The following is a 22954-nucleotide window of genomic DNA, read 5'->3' as shown; positions in this document are numbered from 1 at the left end:
GTCAGCCGATCGATCCGGCAGTTATTATCCGCTTGGTTTCGACACACGCTCCAATATTATACATATAGAAGATTTTTACGTACGTGAGAGGAGAGATGCCCGATTAACTCATCACTCCATTGACTCGGACAAGCTTTTCGCCTGGACTGTATTGCTAATAAGGCATAGGCAGTTAGTGCGAGAGAGTAGTCAGGCCTGATCGTACCGGTCATGGGGCGGAGGGGTGAAGGGACCAACAGGCAATAAGACCGCCTTGGCCACAAAACTCAACTCAGCTTAGCTCTACTCGGTAAGACTGCACACAGACCGTTGGGTAACGTTCGCGCGCCAAAAACTCAAACTCATCTCCTCGAGTTCCCCGCGTCCCTTCAGGATCGCGGTAGGCAACTCCTGAGTTGGACCACCCGAGTTCCGAGGTGAGTGCCGGGTACCCTGTAATCACGTGCAGCCAAGCCGCGAGCCGACAAACCAAACGAAAAGAGATAAAGATAAACAAAGATTCGGGCCGGGCCCCCAGCGAGTGACTCCCCCTGTCCCCGATCACTCCCGGGTCACTGCATCAGGCACACGGCACACCTCTTCCCTTCTAGCTAATTCTCATTCCAACTGGGACAATTCCGTCTACTCTCATTATAATTATCATTTATTCGAATTCGCTGATGTTGCTATGTTGCATGATGGTTATAACTCTCAGCACACATAAATATAATAAGCTTTGCTCAAATAGTTTTGTATTGCTCAATATGTTGTTACTATTACTTAAAACTTAACTGCAACTTACATATATGACTATAAAGTATGGGACGGGGTTAAAAAAAATGTTTGAGATTAAGAGAAAAGAAAGCAAAAGAGAAAAAGAGTCAGTTTAAGTAGGGAAGGGAAGGAAGGAGCATACGCGGGCCCACGGCACGTGCATGCACGCGATACGGAAGACGAGAGTCTCGTCTGATGCCCTGGCTGGTGCCCTCCACCATCACCACCACCACCAGCAGCAGCAACACCACCACCACTGGCTGCTCATATGTGGACTCCACCGAGCCAGTAGACTAGACGGCGCGTGCCAGGTGCTCGAACACCACAGTACACAGTAACAGTCCCACACTCGTCGACCCAGTTGCATGCAAGCTCCTTCAATTGCTGCCCACTACAATTTCTCGGCTCTCAAGCATATGAGCTTCAGGATTCGAGGACTCACAGTGATATCAGATCAGATAGAGATTAACACTGATAGATTTGTTGGTACATGCTGATGTTATACATATTAGTTGGTGGCAAACTAAAACTCGTTCAACTTGTGAAAGATCGAGAGATCAAGAGATCGAGAGAGGCTACTGGATAAAAAGTTACTGGGAATAAATAGAGGGACTACCTTACTTTGATTGCTGCACCAACGGCAGTCCAGTATTAAGTATGAGTATAAGTATAAGTAGTATAGTGGATAGTGGATAGCGCCCGTACTTACTCCAAAAGAATTTACTTAGAAGGAGAACTCGAGTGATAAAGAGCGTGAGCCAGATAAATAAGAAACGCGAAGAGGGAGGAGAAAAGAGAGAAAGAGATTGAGAGACGGAAAAGTTAATACGTGACGGGCTTGCCGGCGAACGGACGAAGAGGAAGGATGTGCGCGCGCAGAGCCTCGACCGGCGCCCACTAGGAGTCACTGTCTCTGTGACCGAGCTCTGTAGTCTGTAGCGGTACGATAGCAGCTTGCTCAGTGCTCAGTCTAATTTGAACCGCCGCGGAAGTTGTTCGACGCTCGAGCACCTCTCTCCGACGTCTCTCAGCACGCCACTTATTATCGTGCCAGATTCTCACCCTTTTAGCGGCTTAACCGAGTGTGTATGCGCCAGGAGGGCTAAACACATTGGAGGCCCGGAGACCGAGAGCCAGAAGGAGGAGAACTAAGAGAGACGATAACGCAAAGCCCCTAAAAATAAATCCCAAAGTGTTTATTCAGCGCTAAAAAAATATCTCGTGCGCTATTTAAAATAAAAATAAAAAAGGCATCATTTTTTGCCATCGAACATTTACACTCACACTTTACAGAATGTGTATTCTCTTTATACACACGTATACACTGAAAAACAGAGTACTGTAAATTGGAGCAGTAAATGAAAGCTGGTGACTCGTGACGAGCTAACACACGAGTTTTGCACACGGTTAACGCGCGTGTTGACGATAAGAAATGTGGCGAAGGAGCTCGCCACGTGGGCGCCTGTGTTTATAAATCAACGAGTGTGTGTATAATATATATCTACCAATGAGAAATCTACAATGATGAAACTTTATTACACCTGTTTTCAGCAACAGCAACAGCAAGAGCAACAGCAAGAGCAACAGCAACACCCGCACCAGCTCCAGCTTATAAACAAACTTGAGCAGCAGCAACAGCAACAGAACCACCACCACCACCACTACCACCACCACTTATACTATCATTATCATCAGCAGCAGCAAAAATATCATCAACTCGAATTTGACCACTGTCACCGCAACTATCATAATAACTCACAGAAATTGGAATTCACGAGGAATATTAAGAAAATTTTTATCAACTTTAACGAGGAAAAAAACAGTGTCAGTAAAAAATAAAAAAGTACGATGGAACTTGGGATCAATGTCTCGGTGTCAGGCAGTGTGGTTGCTCATCGGCTCGTTGACAACAACGTTATTGTACCGACATTTATTTGGATTTGTTAAATGAGCGGATACAGAGTGACGGAACTTAATGGCTCATTATTGTCGGGTGTCAGTGAGCGGATCCAAGGATGCTCGGATCTGGGGCTCCCGATTCCGAGCCAGCGATTGCTGGTAGACCATTGCTGGTAGTGTCACGGTGCGGTGCTGGTGATTATGAGAAGGACAAGGTCCCGTGGAGTCCAAGGCTCGGGGCCAAGACTACCATCGTTAATCGGTGATGGGAAAGGGATGGACTGAATCCATTGAAATAACTGTTACTAGACTTGAACTAGTGTCGTTTTATATTGATATTTATGGACGTAAAAATAACGAAATAGATATTGATATTTACGTGAGAGTGAAGACCCTTGAGATCCTGATCCTCGTCCTCGTGTCGACTTTAGCCTCGCCTAAGAGGAGAGAGACCTGGACGAGCGAAGGGGTTACTGTGGTAGCAGATCGGATAATGCGGGCTTCCTTTATTTTATCGGGAATCCTTACCGGCTGGTGGTGCATCCTCACGCTCATAGCGGCACCCCCAGCCATCAGTTTACAACTTCGAACGGGACTAGACAACAATTTTTATCCAAGAACGAGCAAGTGGCTGTCGCTGATCGGGACCGGGCTGATAAAGAGCCCGCAACCAGAGGGCGAATCCTTGTATTCTGGATTCGGGAGTTTCCCCTCGAGCCTCAGAGCCAGGTCCAGGGCCGGGAGGTCCAGCGCTGCCAGTGCCGGTCGCAATAAAAAGGACTCTAGGCGGGAGCAGCGAAAACGGTGCCGTCGAAAAAACGGAGCCCCTTGTCACTCCCGCAACTGGTGTCCGGACATTGACGTGGGGAACCGCGCATACTTAGCGCCTACTGTCTTCGAGGGCAAGGTAAGAAGCATGTCGTCCTCGAGGAGTCCCGGATCGAATTACGCGGTGACCTTTGAGGTCAAGCAGGTTTACAAGAGTCAGGCTGGGTTCCAGCCGCTTCGCAAGAATGACAGTGTACGACTACATTTTCGCGACAAGTCGGATAAGAGAACAGGGGGAGGAGGAGGAGGAGCTGGAGCTGGAGGCACTAGAGGAACAGGGGGAGGAGAATCAGGTGGCAAGTCCTCGTTGTGTCGTAACGAGGGCACAAACGAGCACCAGCAGCTACACGAACTGCGTCAGCGTGATGACAATGCTCGAGTGGTGCGCGCCGACATTAAACGCGGTAAAGTGTATCTAGTGTTTGTGAATCGTGTGGGACCTAGAAACTTTACAATCCTGGGTGAACCAGTGATACGGAGCAAGAAAAACGAGCAGGCGGTACAGGCAGTCATTCGACCCGATTACGGTGAGTCAACTAAACACATATATACATTTATATACATACAGTCAACTATTTTATTCTCTTTTATTCCATATTCTTCTCATATGGAGTGTCCCGTCTTGGCTAGCACGAATACCAACACTTGATCCAAAAAGCTAATCGGTACTTTTCCGATAATATCCACCGAATTTCTTCACTCGGAGATATAACTATTATATATTTAATTTAATTGTATCTATCATCGTATAGTTAATGCTGCTAATTTTGTTGATTCTGATTATAAGAGATGATATCGTTCAGTAGAGTCCGGGTTGACTTTATTGGCTGACGTCACATCGAACATCTAACATCAAACTCCCATCTCGTGAGCTGATCAATTATCCGAACGAGCAATTAATCATTCAAATTACGATTAATCGTTTGCTGAGAGTCGTTATATTATATTATACTTCAAAGTATAAATTTGTGTGAGGATGACGTTAGTTATATTCTTATTTTGTATTTTATAAGACAGTGCACTACATATAAATAAGGTATATATATATGGATAGTATAAGTATGTAAGTATCTATATCGGTATGTGAGTAACCCAAGCACGTACGGCCCGTGACCATACTGGGCTACCGGCGCTCAGTGGGCTCCCGAAGACAGATAAGACTGGATCACCCGCAGATTGACGAAATGCAAGTGGGACTCTCTCATCGTAAACGAATACATGTGGATAAATAATAATAAGTATATAGATATATGTTTGTTTGTGAGTGTCTACATACAAGAAGAAGCAAGGGGGCAGTCAGTAGACAGCACGGCGGCTCACAAACCCATCACCACCGAAGACCAAACATCACCCAAGATATGTAATATAATATAATATAATCGAAAGAGTAAATTAGCGATCTAACGATTAATCGTAATCACACTATATACACCCGAGGGTTTTGGTACACTCGTTGACCGCTTTTATTAATTAATGCAGCGATAATTATGAGAGTCTAGCGCTCAGTGGGATACTGATTGCGGTGGTGGTTACAACTTGTACCAACTTAACCAGCATTTAAGTGCCAAGTGTAATTAGCTCTCGTTATCGCGTTGATCGCGTCTCGCAACAACATTAACCGAGTTTGCCGGCCATAGAGCAGTTTGCCGATCTTCGCCGACGGCTCTCTTCCTCGAAAGTTCGTTCCGCGAACTCGACGACGCACGATGCGAGATGCCGGTCACGATCTCTCGCATCATGGACGTTTCTCTCCCTCTTTTACCGCCGTTCTCTGCTCTTTGTATTACGCTCGAAATTCATTCCGAGCAAGACGCGCCGTGCTTTTCGATTTTTTTATTATTATTTTATATACATATATATATATATATATATATATATATATATATATATATATATATATATATATATATATATATATATATATATATATATATATAGATATATACATGAATATACACATTTTTTTTTATTATTTTCATATATATACACATATACGTACGTATATATCTACATATGAGAGAAATACTCGCGACGTAGAGTCAGCTGAACTCGAGAAATGCTCAAGGACACGCATAGCCAGCAAGTGCAGCTGGAATGACGATTTTTCTTCAGAAAAAAAAAATATACACACATTCGCGTATATATATATATATATATATATATATATATATATATATATATATATATATATATATATATATATATATATATATATATATATGTATGTACACATATGCCCCTTTTCTCGTTCACATGCCTGCGTTTACCAGCCGCTTAACTCGTTACTTTCTTTAACGGCAAACGCAGTAAACGCTCGAGCACGCCTGCTTACTCACGGTGTACCGAATCGTATAAGGGAAAAACGAGCAGCCGGATTGGGCGAAGACCAGCGGGATTCCGTCTCTCTCGATCATGTCGCTGCGTTGCTGTTTCATTTCGTCGGTCCATCTACTACGGAAGTACCGGGTAGATCTCTCTAGCTCTAGCTACTACTCTGTAATACACTCTATATATGTATCTATATGGTTACATATAACTATATGACTGTATAACTATATACATACACACCATACACCATTCTCCTTTTCCTCCACCCAGAACCCAGAACCGCGAGACTATTCAACTCGTTAAGATCTGTTGAAACCTGTTGATACCTGTGCTAATACTATTGCCACGGTTGTCACTCAACAAAACTCTATAGAAAACAAACTTACTATTGGCACTCACTAGCTCATTTATTAACTCGATATTCAACTACATGACAATTTACAGCCCAACTATCTGACTGTATAACTAAACGTTACTTGCCAGAGCCAGATGCAGCTATTCTATCACAAATGCTATTTATTTTATTGTGTACTAACTTTTCAATCGTTTAATCATTTCAATGCTATTTATTATATCACATATCTGTGTAATGTACGCAATTGATTGTTGCTATATGCACTTCATCATTATTCATTAATATTATGTATTATTGTTATTATTATTATTATTATTATTATTATTATTATTATTATTATTATTATTATTATTATTATTATTATTATTATTATTATAGTTATTATAAAGCTCAGTTATATCATTATATCATTGCGTTATAATATAACTTTACCTAGCCGAGTTGAGTTTAAGTGTAGCCTCTTCTACAACTTGTACTACTATTTGATGACAAAAATATTGTATGTATTTCGAAATTCTATTTGTGTCTACGAGCAGCCAGCAAAACGAGAAAAAACGTTTGAGAACGTTGACAACACTCGGTTTAATTGACTCACAACTCTCAATTACCATACAAACTTGTCCTAATTTCTAAAATTTTATTTTGAATACAGTATTTATTAATCATTTTTAGAATATAAATAAATTTTATTTAACTCCCCAACAATAATTATCTATAAATAAAATAAGAAGATTAAGATTAAAATTAAAATTTGGATATATAGATAGAATTTCAAATAAATTAACTTGTTTATTATTTTTTCGTCGCGAAAAAAATTGTCGTGAAAAAATTAAATTAGCGAGTGCAAATTGGGAGACTTTATGGACGAAAAACGTCAGATAAATTTCCGCAGTATTTATAGATATCATTTTCGTAAATTTTATTACAAGCGGCTGTGGTAATAACATTGTTACGACCAGTTATATTATCTTCTTGATAAAAAACTCATTATTTCGATTATCATTATCGAACAATAGACATTACACATAACACGTATCAATTACTTTTAAGATAAAATTTAATGACTGTAACATTGTCATGACTTTGTCAACGATTGAAATTTTAAATTGTCAACGTTAATCAAGTTCCGTTAAATTTTTTAACTAAAAATACCGAATAAAAATCTCCGCAATTACAAATCAAAGATTTTATAAATGATAAGCCAAAGTATCAAGATACTTTTAAATTTATTAACCAGCCGCTTTTTTTTACAAACATATTATTAGTATTTTTATCTAAAAATCCCGTTAAATAAAAAATATATATATTTGATAGAGTATGTAACAAAACATGATCCATCTAATAAATATTAATATAACGACGTGAAAGATTTCCAAGTTTGTATGGTATGCTACTGCCGTCTCATTGCTTTCTACATACCGAACCAAAGGAGCCTCAATTCGAGCTATTTTTTTTGGCCCGTCTCTAGAATGACAATTAACAACACAATGTATCCTCGGTTGAAATCCAAGCCAATTCTTCGTGTGTAGGCTGAAACAAATATAATCGATTACACGATGTGTCTATACACCGATATCACTTTCAATATACCTACATACATTCATACAATATAAATACTGTATTAACTTTTAGTTGTTTTATTTTTTTTTCTTACTATTATAATTATAATTATTATTATTATTGTATACATATACTCTCATACTATTACCAAACAGCGAGCACAAAGCATCATCTCATTATTGTTGTGACTCGTCTCTCATCCGGTATTTGATTACGTGTCTTGTTATCATTATTTAAACAACAATTCTAGACGCCAGCATCCATCCCAATGCGATCGATCTAGTAAATAATTTATTGTCAGATAGAGACGTTTGCCCTGACTCGCGGTAAGTGTGATAGATGGTATTATATATCGAGTTGTGGATGAGATATAGCGAAGCTTAACAAGTAGTAGTAGCAGTCTAGAGTCAGACATACTTGACAACATTCCCTTTACTTAGTCTTATACTTGTACTTGTACTTACTTAACTCATACATATATATACTTTTTGTTAAATTTTTTATTAGTTATTATTATTATTACTATTGCAGTAGTAGTAGTAGTAGTAGTAGTAGTAGTAGTAGTAGTAGTAGTAATAGTAATGGATAGATTGAGGCTGATAATCTTAATTTGACCTTAATCGAGCAATTATAAATTATATTTAATTGACCGGCACAGATACGTTAGTTATGGTGTTTTTTGATTAGCGACGGCAGTTAAAGCACAATAGGGTGTGATAGTGGTGTGTATCGTTTGAGTAGTACCGAGATGATCTAATTATAGTTAACGCCGCACCATGACTTCTCAGTGTGTAATCTACGAGAAGTTAAAATAGAACGACGAGATGCGCTTGTTCATCCTCGGCTGTGTGCTTTTCTCTTACGATAGTAGTAACACACTCCAGCGTTAAGAGTGTCTTAATTTTTCCTAACTTAACTCAACGTTTATTTATATATTTAACTTATTGTTATTATTATTTAAGACTTAATAAAATTTTATATTTTTAATAATAACAACTGTTGGATGTTGCAGTACGAGAAGTTACGTTGACGGAGCTGAGGGACTCGGTGGCAAGAACGAGGGAGCGAGTTAAGCTTGTGTGCAGAACAAGAGGTTCACCACCACCTAGAGTCCACTGGCTCAAGGACGGTGCGCCGCTGTATCCACGACGGGGCCTGAGAATTCAGCACAAACGGTGAGAACGATTGTGTCGAGATTTTTCGGGTGATTCTTTGGGAAAGAAAGGGCGAGTAGAGTTGAGGCTAAGGCTGAGACAGAGGCGGTGAGAGAGCCGAATAAAAAGATCAGAAAAATAATGCTGAAAGACGGTGGACCGAGAACCGTGGATCGTGGATCGGGATCCGGAGAAAATAGAGAGAAAGATAAATAAAAAAATAATAAAATAAAGTTAAAAAATAAATAACTGAGGCAACCACAGTCGACAGTCGACAGAGTTTCTAATTTGGTGCCGAGGAAAAATCGACACTCCGTCTAGACTAGCGGCACTCTCGGCTCTCTTTTTCTCTCTCTCCTGTTCATCTTAAACTTTATTTCTATTTATATAATCCACCTCGTTCATACAACTCGCTCGGTTTTCGTTCTTTCCTTTCATCTCGTTACGTCTCTGCTCTCTGCCTTAAGCCTCTCTTATTCTCTTCTCACCACTTTGGGGATGATGATATATCAAGTACTAGACACACTCATCCGTGATTATCATTATATATATGTATATATTTTATTTCATCTATGCCTTTTCTTTTTTTTTTCTTTGCAGAAGACGATCCAAAGTGGTAATCGCGTCAGCGCGCCCCGAAGACAGCGGTAGGTACGAGTGCGTTGCCCAAAGTACCTCCGGCTATCGAGCCTCACTTGCGGCCCAACTTCTAGTCGTTAATGACATCAAGGTTCCTGAAACCAGTAAGTTTTTTTTTTTTTTTTTTTTTTTTTTTTTATTTGATAAATAAATAAATTAAAAATTAAATTAATAAAATTTACTTTCAGCAACAGTTGCGTGGCCTAGACAAGAGCAACCGTGTCCTATAGCAGGTGATTTTTGTATGAACGGCGGTACCTGTCTCTTCTTCGAGACCGTCGGTGAGCCAGCATGCAGGTGAATTTATTCTTTCAATTGACATTATTTAACAATAATAATATTGTTATTGTTAAATTTAATTATGTTGTACCGATTTAATAATAGATAAAAATAAAAATAAAACGAGATTGTTTTCGTCTGGAGATACCACGTGAATAATCCAGACGACATTGAAGTGGCCAGTAGTACACATGAGACTACCAGCCATGTGCCAGCAAAATCCCTCGGTAGTCAAAACATTGACTGAAAACAGCGACAAAAATGTCGTGGCCCGCTAAAAAAGTGACACCTGGCAGGGTCAGAAAAAATATTAACGGATATTGAGAGCTTTTTGGGCCACCGGCCAATAAAATATATATATATATTTTATTTGTGCGAATGTATGAATAATGCGTGGTGTGTTCTGCGTCCACGGGTCGCTGAATCTCTGTCCCTCTTGACTTTTATATATAATAAAGTCTCAAACATTAATATTAAAATCCGGTAAATATGAAACATTAAGTGGAGAACAGCTCCAAAGATGCTGAAAATTTTCGCAACACAACCGTCGGACGAGGTTGGGCGTAACGTTAGCTAGGACATCGCTCGCGCACTACACGCGCACCCAAGAGATTCTCATTTCGAAAGCTTATAAATAGAACGACCAAATTATTTTCCAGAGAAGCGTCTCGAGTTCCGTGGCTTGCTCGTAAGCATAAGAGAGAGCGATGAATTGCCTCACAAGTCGACTCATACTATACGACTGTTGATTAATATATATATTTATATATATCTATATTTTCTTGTGTGTGTGTGAGTGTATACGTGTTTTGAGTGCCCATGTGAATATGAAGTAAATTTTATAACATAATGACTATGGTGTTACAGATGCGCGGAGGGCTTTACCGGTCTACGATGCGAGACCAAGGACGTAATCAGCACCGGAAGTGTGTACAACCGTCATAGAGCGCCATTTTCATGCAAGTTGGGTCTTTCGACCTCGTATTACTGCTAACGATAGTGACGCGGAACCCAATTTGGTAGCTGCTACTTTTTTTGGCGTTCCCAACTTATTTTTTATGCCACATCATCATTATTATTATTATTATCATATATAATTATTATTATTATTATTATTATTATTATTATTATTATTACTTTAGTTGTTATTAATTAATATTATTATTATTAATGTCATTATTATAATTATTTTAGTTGTTATTAATTATTATTCCTATTATTATTATTATTTTTAGTTTATTTTTCAATTTACTCAGTTATCATTAACATTCACTTACCATTTTCATCGTTTAACGATGTTATTACAATTATGATTTACAATACTCCATTTATCCTTGCCTATGATTTGCCTAAAACTAGACAACTTGTACGAATTACAATTGCATTTTTTTTTTTTTTTCTTTAACAGATGTCCATTTTTATTAATAGACAGGCACTCGCTCGCTTGCTCTCTCTCGCTCTAATTTTCTGTCGTTTTTATTTTTATTTTTGTTTTATTTTATTCTCTGTAGGTATACGAATACATTCTATTTATATATCTAGATAAATATCATTGATAATACTTTCAACAGCGATCCTTAATTTTTTCCCGTGAATTATACCAAAGAAGTGTCTTCCAAACACTAACAATCACCCGAAGAATACACTTAATATTTTTTTTATTTCTCAATAACCAAATGCTTTTAATGTTCTTATTATGATTATTATAATTATTATTGTTAGTACTACTATTATTATTAATATTATTATTACTATTCTACTGAGTAAACTGAGAATAATTAAAAGCATCTCTAAGATTAACGTATCAGTAACTACATTATAATAATAAACACTCAATTTATAAATATTTTTCTACCAAAAAATGAAAATAAAAAAAAGAAGTATTTTTTTTTACGTGAGTTTTTTTTTGAGAACGTGATCAAAAAAATGTTGACTGATACGTTTGTCTGTTTAAAAAATTAAACCACTCATTGACACAGAGAGAGTATTAGTGCCAGGCTATGTCTATATCTTGAAAATCTATTTATGTTTTATACAGTAATTATGTTGTTATTAATTATTATAATTACAATTATAATTATCTTTAATATTATTATTATTTTATTTTATGTATAATTTTAACGTGTACATACATGTATACATTCACGGACTTAAATACAATAATACATGTATAAATAAATTATGTATAAGTAGAATGCGGTTAACTGCATTGAGCTTTAAAAATGAATTTTTATAATAATCAAATATATATAAATTAAATTAATCATAAAAATTCATTTTTAGCATAAATAAATTTTCTTTTAATTTTTTTTAGAATTCAAACAAACTATTTAATTTATTTATTAATTATTAACCGTTTAAATTTATTAATTTGTAATTAAAAATCATCTTTATCATAGCATTTTATTGTTTTATAATTTTTTTAATTACTATATTTTTATTTTTATAATTATTATTGTTAATTATTATTTTGTTGTCTTTTAATTTCATTTAAATTAAAAGATAGTAGTACAACCAACAACTTAAACTCGTTCCTCGACGACTGAATCTATTTTTGACTACATCTCCCGCGAAAATATCGAGCACACGGGCTATCATTCAAGAATTAAAATACTATTATTTCTTTAATGATTAATTACTGAGTTTTATTGTACAATATTTAAACAGTTGCTATTGTACATACATTGATATGTGTAAATATTTATGTATGTCTAGGTTTATGGTATATATACAAATATAAATGTATATATATATACATAAGTATAGAAAGTAGTTTGGAGTCACTCTCGTAGTAGCTTTGACGCTTGTGTCCGGCTGGTGGCAAACGACGTTGGTGACGGTAAAATCGTGCAAGATAGGTGAACTCGGATGATTCATGAGAGTCGGAAATAGAACTAGAGCCGTTTGCCCTCAAGCGACTCTTACTCCCGTCTCTTGATTCAACTTAAGCCGAGGAATTCTTGCGTAGCACTCACTTTATATATGTATATATTATAAATGTACGTATACATATATTGAAAGTGAGTTAAATACTCACACGGCTATTTATTTAATTTAGTAAGATGGTGTGTATATACCATATACAACACTAAAATATAAATGTATAATTTACAATATTTACAACTTATGAGTACTTGAGATGCTTGTAGATGCTAGTTAATAGCTTGTAGTTTTGTTGCATCACGCTGGAGGAAGTAGTGAAGCTTGCCAAGTAGATACGATGGCCATGTTCTCGCTTCAGTGGTTGTTTAAATTACCACCGCATATGTGCTGTTATCGTTTACGTTTATAAAACCCTTTTTTTTCTTAAGATATTTTTTGTGTATCGAAACTAAACAGCGATACACTAGTTGGCGGACCAGGCATCACCCCAAATCCGAGGTAAGTTGGTTACGTTATAATTATACATGTGAGGGGACGATGCACCGTCGACTCAAGACGTCGACCTCGATAAAACACGACGCTTCGCAGTAGTCTTCGTCGTCGTACAAATTATCATCCTCATTTCTTATTAAAATATACTGCTGAATCAAAATTTTGTCTTTTAGCTAATAATATTAATAATTAAAAAAATAACAATTATTTATAATTATAATACTTAACTTATTAATGCATGTATTTTACTTATTTTTCAGCAGAAACCAGCAAAGATGGCAACGAGGGTAATCGTCGTATAAAGCAATGATTATACAGGAGAACATTAATTTAAGTATGCAATACTTAGTTCAAAGATTGCCACTGAGTAAAAAAAGGTCCCACGTCAAAGGGTTGATGCTGAAAAAGTTGGCGAACAGCCGGGCGCCTCGACAACTAACCCAAGACTTGGCGACGAATTTTCTCGCCCGCGCCAAGATAAACCTAATGGTTTAAAGTAATTCGAGACTTCCGACAGTTAATACGAGAGCTCCATCCTCTTGGCCATTAACACCGCTGCTTTTACGATAAATTACTCCAATAGATCTCTATTAATTTTCTAATGCTAATTTTTGATAATTAAAAATAAAGACAAATTTTTGTTTCACAAAATATAAATTATATTTGAGATTTACCAAGCTTAAATAAGTACCAAGAATATTGTGCTAATCTTATATAAAAAAAAAAAAAAAAATGAATAGTAAAAAAAATTATGAAAAAAATAGACATCATAATTTGTAATTAATGACTCACAAATATTTTTACGTATTTCTATAGCTCACTATTGTATCCATTTTATGTATAGACGTAGAAAATGATCTTAACTGCACTTCTTGGCTGTTAGCAATAAAGACTGGCTGAGTTTCATCCCATTCCTTTGGTATTCCACAGTCTGGCACGGTGTAAGTTAATATATCAAAGGAGCAGAGACAGTCCAGAAGTGGTAGAAAGCTTACAGTACCTATTTATAAATAACAAATAAAAAAACGTAAATAAATAACTTTGAATAAATACCTAGCTATGTATATTTTAAAGTCAAATAAAACATTATTGTCATGCCTGTTATTTGTCGAATAACTTCACGAATCTCCTTCTGTATACTAGGTACATCTTTAGTTCCAACCTCAGGGAGAGCAGATGGATTATTCCCATCAGTAGACTCAACTTTGCCCTCATAGTCGACCTTGAAATCCCACTTCTCCAATACTTCCTTGGTATTTACATTTGTAATAACAAGAGTCACTTGCTGTACTTTGCGTTGGAGCAGCCACTCTTCCACTTGAGATAGAACCGTATCGAGGAAGGTCTTGATCTTGTCATCGGTAGACATCAAAATAAACATACCAAATTGTTCAGCGGGCTCGAATGTTTCAGGAGGATAGATACCCCGTTGATAAAGTATACTATTGACGCCATATTCTGAAATACCCAATTTTATTATTATTATTTATCAATTTTTTTTTTTAATATTAAAAGTAATGAATTTGAAGAATATAACAGTAAAATAAATTAAATGTCAAAATAAAAAAAAAAAGCACTCACGTAAATATTTTTTAACAAGTTCAGCGGAGCCTTTCAATGTAATACACTTGGCTTTTTGCTGTGTTCCCATTGTTAACTTTAATTTTATAAATTAAAAATAATAAATTGAATTATAAAAAGATTTAATTAAAAAAAAATCGACTTAGTTTCAGTTAAATTGTATTCACAAACAAATTTTGAGGTTATGCGTTGCTCGTGTTGTTTAATTTCAAAAAACGGTTGAATTTGAAATGCTGACAACAACCAATCGGGTGTAACTTCAGTTTAAGCGTTTAATTCGAATAATTAGTTTGTAATAATTGCAAGTGAGGGCAGCACTTGACAGATTTAATGCCGCCATCTGGCAATGAAACAAAAAATCACTGGGAATAAAATAAATATGGGGTGCCTCTTACGGGGAGAAGATATACTACAGCTTGTAGTCTTCCACTCACTCCATTGAAAAAAAAAACTCTTCCGTAGTTTCACTCCAGTCCCTCTACTTCGCCTGCATCCATCATGGCATCCACCGACGATTTCGTTATTTCTACTTTGGTTTACAATTATTTATTGAAAAAAGACTCGTCAATTGCTAAAGTATTTCAAACAAAAACACATGTGGTAAGTTTAAATTTTTATCAAGACATTTATTGTAAATTAATTATAAATACGATAGCCCGCGTAAAATGCCGGATCCATGCCACGATTTTCCCACGTGGTAATGGCTTCGTCGTAATTCGAAACTTCTTAATATTGATTTTTAGTTAATGCTTGCTCACAATAATTAATTTTATTGTTATTAATTTATTGATTAATTGCTATAATTGTATTGTTGGAACACCAACAATTACACTTGTAAATATTTTGGTTGGCTAGTAAATATTCTTAACTGGATAGTTTTTTTTTTTTTTTTTTTTTTTTTTATTATATAGAAAACACATGTTGAAAATATAAATTAATATTCTTTTCACCATTATATTTTTATAATTATACATTTATTCCAAGTTAGTTTTTTAATCTAACTCCAAGTCATTATTGACAATATATTATATTTGTAAATACACGCGTATTCACGTGAATTTAAAAACTAACCCCTTAAAATTTATTATAATTTAATTTTTAGCAATTGTAAATTCTTTTTTTAACTAATTTAATGAATTTTTACACTCCTATAATTTTAGCATAAGCATACAGTGTCGTTTTTTAAAAGAGTTACTTAATTTTCAATATTTTAATTATTTAACCGGCGAGACCATCTTTTTCTAGCTTTGCTCTCACGGAGTTCAACGGAACTATCTCTGTCGCACTCCCAACAGCAGAGCAATTGCAGTTTTGATTGGTTTCACGAAACGAATGAAATTTTTGAAAAAAACGCTTTGTGGTGAAACAGTTTATTAAATTATCCATTATCTCTAAAAACGTTTTTTCAAAATTTCCATTCGTTTTGCTAAGCCGATTGAAACTGCAATCACTGGTCTCGGCTGTTAACTATTTATTATTTAATTATTTTAGTAATACTCTTATTGTTATACAAATAAAATCAATCCATTTAATCATTTAATACTCTAATTTTTATTTTTTCACTTAATGATTTATTAAAAATTTAATTATTCAATTATAGAATCCATTACCAAAAGGATCACCAAGCATCGAAGAAATTGTACAGCACTATCAAAAAAGTTCTCCAAAAAAAATAAACATAAAAGCTCCAGCTAAGTCAGCTAAATCAGATTCGAGCTCAGATAGTGAAGAGGAAGAAGTTGCAAAGAAGCCATTAGTCAATGGAAAAGCTAAGGCACCTGCAAACAATAAACCCGAGTCTTCGTCTGATGATTCAAGCTCAGAAGAGGAAGCTAAACCGGTAGCCAAGAAACCTGTAGCTACTTCCAAGGCTACACCAGCTAAAGCTCCTGCTAAAAAAGAGAAATCAAGTTCAGAAGAAGAGAGTTCTGAAGATGAAAAACCTCAAGCTAAAAAGCCAGTTCCACCAAAGGCTGCTGCGAAAAAAGAATCAAGCTCCTCAGAGTCTGATTCTGAAGAAGAAGAAAAAGCCAAACCTGTTGTCGCTAAGGCTACTCCTGCTAAAGCTCCTGTAGCCAAAAAAGCAAAGTCTTCAAGCGAAGAAAGCTCCTCCGATGAAAACGATAATGAATCTAAGACAAAAGCAGTCACTGCTAAACCAACACCAGTTGCAGCTAGAATTCCACTGAAACCAGACTCGAGCTCTGACGATGACAGCAGTGATGAGGAGACACCAGTGAAAACAGTTGCACGTAAACCTGCTGCTCAGGCTACACCGAAAGCTACTCCCAAGAAGGCAAAGTCCAGTGACGACTCGGATGATTCCTCAGAAGACGAGAAACCAGCTGCCAAACCGGCTGTAGCTAAACCAACACCCGCGAAAGCACCCGCAAAGAAAGAGTCCTCAAGTGAAGAAAGCAGTGATGATGATGATGATGAGCCACCGGCGAAGAAAACTGCGCCAGCAAAACCAGCTCCAGCAGCCCAACAAAAGAAAGTCGCTGCGAACAAGGGGAAAGCACCCAGTAGCAGTGAAGAAAGTAGTTCAGATGAGGAAGAGTCACCCAAGAAACCAGTAGCTAAATCAACACCTGCTAAAACTCCAGCGAAAGCCAAGGAATCGTCGAGCGATGATTCAGATTCCTCTGAAGAAGAAACTAAACCCACGGCTAAAGTAACACCCGCTGTAAAGAAACCAGCCAAGTCGTCGAGTGACGATTCCGATAGCTCTGATGAAGAACCAGCTAAGCCAGCAGTGAAAGCAACGCCCGTAAAACAGGCTAAGCCAGCCGAATCAAGCGAGGACTCTTCCTCCGATGATGATGATGATGAAGAAGAAAAGAAACCGAAACAAGCTCCTATTGTCAAAACGCCTGCTAAAAAAGAATCTAGCTCAGAAGAAGAGTCTGATGAAGAAGAAGAAAAACCTAAACCTAAGCAGAAACCAGCTGGTGTAGGCGAGAAAAGAAAGCGCGAAGATTCTGAAATGAATGGAGCAGCGACACCGGCCAAAAAAGCTAATTACAGTAATTTCGTAAAAGCTAGCAACGACGGAAGCACAGAAAAGGTAACGTGATGTTTTTTGATTTATTTTATTGTTTATTATTTTTGAATATTTTTTTAACAGTCCTTAAAAAGATTAAAAATAGGATTTTGAGAAAGCATTGATCATTAATGTACACTTTACACTTTAGTCACGAAAAAATGTACCTTTCCGACGTGTCAAGGATGAAGAGATCAAGTTGAGCCCACAGTTGGCTAACAATTCATTTGAAGCTAAGGTAAAACTGAAGATTAAATAGAAAGATGCAATGAGAAATACAGGTCACTCACTGCCCCGTGAAAGTTAATAATAATTAAAAAATTCATAATTACAGAATATTCCTGACAGCGATGAATGCTTTTTCACAATTCTTGTTTATTTATTTATTTATTTACTAATAATATGATTCTTTTTTTTTTTTTTTTTTTTTTTTTTCTGTATATACTTTCACAGAGACAATGATTGACCTGTTATTTCTCTTTTGTGTTCTAGGATGGAGATGGAGAATCGAGTAACAACTTTGATAAACAAAACGGCGGTGGTCGTGGACGAGGCGGATTTGGTGGTAGAGGCGGCCGCGGTGGATTCGGCTTCCGCGGTGGCAGAGACGGCGATAACGGCGGATTTAGAGGCAGAGGTGGCGGATTCAGGGGTAGAGGCGGTGACCGTGGTGGTCGTGGGGGTGATCGCGGTGGTGGCCGTGGAGGTGATCGCGGTGGTGGCCGTGGAGGTGATCGCGGCGGTGGTCGTGGAGGACGCGGTGGTTTCGATAACAATAGAAAGTCTTGGGATAACAAAGAGGGTGGTGGGTTCAGAAAATCATTCGGTGGTGACGGTGATAGGCGCGGGGGTGGCAATAACTTCCGTGGCGGTCAACGAAAATCATTCGGAGGCGAAAGTAACAAGTCATTTAATTCGACACCGACTCAAAATAAAAAAATAACATTCGACGATTAAATAAATTAGCCGTAAATTAACTATTAATCAATTAAGATAAAATATATATAGATTGTAATTTTTTTTTATTGACTCGCAATTCTCCTCGTTATACTAGAACGCAAAAGTTATTTTGTGTTTAATGACATTGATCTTTATGTATATTTCTATTAGTTATATTTTTTTAATCATTTTATAAATATATATATATATATTGTTTTTTTTCTCACACTCAGCGAGGAGCACGAGGATCATGGGGAGAAAAAGCAAATATCGATTTGAAACATACGAGAGGTAAATCATTTCGTCATGAAAAAACTAAAAAGAAACGCGGTAGTTATCGAGGTGGACAAATAGACATGTCTGTAAATTCAATCAAGTTTGATGACTAAGTTTGTAATGTTATAAATTTATACATATGACTTCGACGATCAACACAATAGCAACATTAAAAATATTTTATATCTTAATCTATTAATTTAAATTAAGTGATACAATCTTTTTTTTTTTCTTTTACTGATAAATACTTTATTACGTATATTTAACAGAACTTTATAAATATAAAGTTATCTTAGAATTAAATTTAATTGTATTAAATAATAAATAAGATTTTGCATCTTCTGTGACTACTGATGCAACACATTCAACAATTTTATAAAGTTATCAGTAATTAAAATATTGTAAGATTATTCGTTTGTTTGTTTTTTAAGTAATAGTAATAATGAATAAGTATAACAATATTCTTATCTTAAATGCATCTTATTAATTATTTTTGTAATAATTTTCTTAATGAAAATTTTATTTAAAAAAAAAAGATGTTTGAGAAAACCTAACGATGACTATAAATATGAATGACTAAAACATTATAAAGAAATTACATTAAATATAAATAAAAATAAAATAAAAACAAATATACGAGCGTACTATAAATAATAAATTTCCTTTTGTTAATTTAAGAATTTAAGAGGGTAATAAAAAATAAAATAATAGAATGATTTAGTGCAAAGAATTCTTCGGGAGGATGCATCGCTGGAGAAGAAAGAAAGGTAATATAACAAGAAGTGATATATCCTGCCAAACTGAAGAGAGTTGATTCCCCTACTATAACCATCCTTTTTCACCTTGATTCTTGGTAGCTTTTTCACTCACACAGTCGTCGAGAGATAGCAACCACGGTGTTCCTTTACTCACGGCCGATCCTACAGTCAACCTCTGAGTATCCACCTGCACGGACGGAGGTGCTCGACCTCACGGTGATATCCGGTGTAGTGACATGAACGGCATTGCGTGATTCTTTACTTGTTTTATTGCCTTTAATTTCGTCAGGCATTAATTGTTCTTAACTCTAATCATCTTTAATTTTTTATCGAATTTTCATTAATTTATTGTTTTATTATTTATCAGATTGTTTTATAGTTGGTAAAAAAATTATTTATGACAATGTTATATTTAACGGTGAGTTTAATTTTTTTAATATTAATAATTAATATTCATATTAAAAGGAACAAAAGCTAATTTAAAAAAATAAAATCCAAGTAAGTTAAGACAGTTATAAATATGCATGAAGAATAAATTTGGGAACTCTCGCATAGGAATTTAAAGAATGCGGGGGAAGAAGAATCAGCGCGGAATTTGAGGGTGGGTGGTTTTATTATTCACCAGTAAAAGTAATGACATGGTTAAAGTAACTCTTTAAAATATTTTGCTTGCTGAATACTTTTTTAAAAATATTTTTGATTATTTAAAAAACTAAAAAAAAATATTTTGATGGTATCCCGTTAGAAAGGTGACCCGTTGATTCGAGTTAAGAATTGCCTAGTCGTACCGTTAGTCGTTTTACTTACGGCCACGTGATATAAAAAAAATATAAATAAAATGACTAGTTTAAAGGGGCGGATAGTTTCTGAAGGATGTAATAAGTACACATCAAATTAAAAAAAAACTCGACATATAACAGCTTTATCATTTTTTTTTACAGACCCAGAGTTTGCTCAGGTTTTTCCTGTTTGCTTTAGTATGCGGGTGTTACACGCAAGCTTCGAAAAAATGTTCTGCTGGAGGCCTAGACCTCAAATACGTAAGGGGAGATGCATTGATCGACTCTGCTGATTGTCTTGGCCCTAATAATGCACCGTATCCGTCGTGAGTAAACAAGATATATAATTTTAGATAGTTTACTTGTTCAAACTATTATATCAGTGATAGTAAACATAGTACCCACATTTATTCTTATCTTTGGTATGTTTTTATATTGATTCAAACAACTTTCTTCCTATGTTCTGTTGTTGACGTTTTAAATTTAAATTTTTATTCATAATTTCATTAATTTATGAGTTATTACAGTTTTTTTTAATGAAAGGGTCACTTCATAGGCGAAGAAAAACTTTTACAGGAGTTTAATTGAAAAAATTTTTTGATTCTAAAATATTTGAATAATTTCAAGTTCATCGACCTTTTTTATGATCTAAATATTTAACTCAAAAAACTAAAATAAAATTTTCCATAAATTATCATTTTTTTTTGTAAAATTTAGATGAATCAATATAAAATTATTTACAAATATAAATGTTTGCTTTTGCAAATTTTTTAAACAGAAACAGTAATAAAATATTTTCGACTTATATCATTTTTTAAAAAATGCAAATAATCTTATTTAATTTCACGCTTTTTGACATTAAAGAAGAAATCATGATACTGCAAACTGTAGATGTCTGACAATTTTTTTTTTTAAAGTGAAGTAACTGTTAATAGAAAAAGCCATTTAAAAAGATACATAAAATTTTTATGAAGCTATTTAAATGTAATTCATCAAAGTAATGTTATTTTTTTCTATTAACATATAATTAATTTTTTTTTTCCAAAAAAATTATTCAATATTGATTAATACAAAACATACAAAATAAAAATTTGAATAAAAATTCTTATATATTGTTAAAACTATAAAAATTATCAGAGTTCTATAATCCTTAAAATTCCACCGGAATTTTTATAAATTAAAAATTTGCTTAAAATTTGTATACAAAAAAGCCATAGATAATATTTGTATACAAAAAAGTCATAGATAATATTGATACAAATAAAGCATGATATAAATTCAATATAACTATCTATTTGCTGAAGGAAGTAATTTTTTTTTTACTGTCTTAGGACTTTTCCGTAAGATACGGTGAGAAAGAAATAAAAGTAAAAATTTTATTACAGAGCGGCAATTGAAAAAAGTTTGAAGAGCTTCTGGGGAGGAAGCAGCCGAACCGGAAGGGCATATCATCAAAACCGAGTAGCAGATCCCGAGTTGACTAGACAAAAGCTCTTACACAATTATAAACTATCTCACGGTGATTACACCGTCTCCAGTGTGCGGAACGGTAAGTAAAGTAAAGCAAAATAAAGTAAAGTAAACTCGATGAGCCAGGATGACTTTGCTTGTACGTAACGGTATTGCCAAATAACTAAGTAATGTTTGCTTGATCGTACGTACCAGCTCACTACACACTACATACTACATACTACATACTACTCTCAATTCACACAAACAAAGTATTACATCTTGGCAATACAGTTATTAACTCGAATGCTGGAGTCCCTCAGAAAATAACGGGATGCATGAGTTGATGCTGGCTTCTGTATTCTGTATTGCTATTATAAGTTTGCTTATTCGACATATTATATGACAGCTAATTACACAACATACTTACCCCATTAAACACATATAATTACTATAGTAAATAAATAATGATGATCAAAATGAAGATTAAGAAGAAGAAGAAGAATAATAATAATAATAATAATAATAACAATGGGGATTATTTGCAGGTCGGAGCTTCAGCTCAAAAGAAACATGCGGATCACCAGGTCGGCTTTGTAAAACCCGGTACAATACAACAGCACCGATGTACGGGGTCAGTCTCACCAGCGGACAACCAGTTACCATTGTACAAAAATTTCCCGACCTACTGCAGCAAGTTGTCTTCGAGGTTTGCGAGTGAGTGTGCGCTTATTGCTCATGTTCCACTTTATTTTAACTTTAACAACCAATATTGAGATTCTTATCGTGGATTTGCATTTACATTTGCTTATAGATCCAAAGAATGTGACGTGGTACACGGTGAGTGTACTCAAACTTATGTCCCATATTTGTTCTTGGTGATACCGCTTGGCCCGGTGACACTCACGGGTCAGGATTACGTGCTCGTCGAAAGTGGTTGCGTGTGCAAACCCAGAAAT

The 22954-nt window shown here is 35.5% G+C and overlaps 5 protein-coding genes across 9 annotated transcripts; 4 read left to right on the top strand and 1 right to left on the bottom strand.

The window, feature by feature from the left end:
- Positions 1-914: 914 nt before the first annotated feature.
- LOC123275155 (sex-determining region Y protein-like) lies at positions 915-2592 on the top strand. Its single transcript, XM_044743089.1, has 2 exons — positions 915-1064; positions 2305-2592. Exons 1-2 carry the CDS (start codon positions 915-917, stop codon positions 2590-2592), a joined length of 438 nt encoding a protein of 145 aa, XP_044599024.1.
- LOC123275455 (protein vein) lies at positions 1084-13795 on the top strand. Of its 3 annotated transcripts, none has more exons than XM_044743604.1 (6): positions 1084-4007; positions 8736-8898; positions 9478-9620; positions 9705-9813; positions 10663-10721; positions 13434-13795. In XM_044743604.1, the coding sequence occupies exons 1-6, from the start codon at positions 2918-2920 to the stop codon at positions 13478-13480; spliced, it is 1611 nt and encodes a 536-aa protein (XP_044599539.1). In that variant the 5' UTR covers positions 1084-2917; the 3' UTR covers positions 13481-13795. The 3 variants fall into 3 exon arrangements, with proteins under 3 accessions (XP_044599539.1, XP_044599538.1, XP_044599537.1); XM_044743603.1 differs by having other exon boundaries at positions 13431-13795; XM_044743602.1 differs by lacking the exon at positions 13434-13795 and having other exon boundaries at positions 1086-4007; positions 10663-10885.
- A 136-nt stretch (positions 13796-13931) lies between these two features.
- On the bottom strand, positions 13932-15008 carry LOC123275456 (mitotic spindle assembly checkpoint protein MAD2A). The gene is made up of 3 exons (XM_044743606.1): positions 14752-15008; positions 14269-14628; positions 13932-14170 (listed from the first exon to the last, which is right to left on the bottom strand). The coding sequence occupies exons 1-3, from the start codon at positions 14819-14821 to the stop codon at positions 13971-13973; spliced, it is 630 nt and encodes a 209-aa protein (XP_044599541.1). The 5' UTR covers positions 14822-15008; the 3' UTR covers positions 13932-13970.
- A 185-nt stretch (positions 15009-15193) lies between these two features.
- LOC123275454 (nucleolar protein dao-5) lies at positions 15194-19641 on the top strand. Of its 3 annotated transcripts, none has more exons than XM_044743600.1 (4): positions 15194-15351; positions 16352-17818; positions 18287-18461; positions 18525-19641. In XM_044743600.1, exons 1-4 carry the CDS (start codon positions 15250-15252, stop codon positions 18749-18751), a joined length of 1971 nt encoding a protein of 656 aa, XP_044599535.1. In that variant the 5' UTR covers positions 15194-15249; the 3' UTR covers positions 18752-19641. The 3 variants fall into 3 exon arrangements, with proteins under 3 accessions (XP_044599535.1, XP_044599534.1, XP_044599536.1); XM_044743599.1 differs by having other exon boundaries at positions 18287-18476; XM_044743601.1 differs by lacking the exon at positions 18287-18461 and adding an exon at positions 17946-18032 and having other exon boundaries at positions 18967-19641.
- Positions 19642-19885: 244 nt separating this feature from the next.
- LOC123266104 lies at positions 19886-22948 on the top strand (the record flags this gene model as incomplete). The annotated part of the gene is made up of 5 exons (XM_044730139.1): positions 19886-20185; positions 20709-20872; positions 21932-22095; positions 22544-22712; positions 22810-22948. Coding segments are annotated over exons 1-5 (657 nt in total), but the record flags the coding sequence as incomplete, so codon positions are not given.
- Positions 22949-22954: the final 6 nt, after the last annotated feature.

This window comes from Cotesia glomerata, linkage group LG1 (assembly GCF_020080835.1).
Source record: "Cotesia glomerata isolate CgM1 linkage group LG1, MPM_Cglom_v2.3, whole genome shotgun sequence".
Lineage (NCBI taxonomy): Eukaryota > Metazoa > Arthropoda > Insecta > Hymenoptera > Braconidae > Cotesia > Cotesia glomerata.
This window is presented reverse-complemented; position numbering and strand designations above follow the sequence as displayed.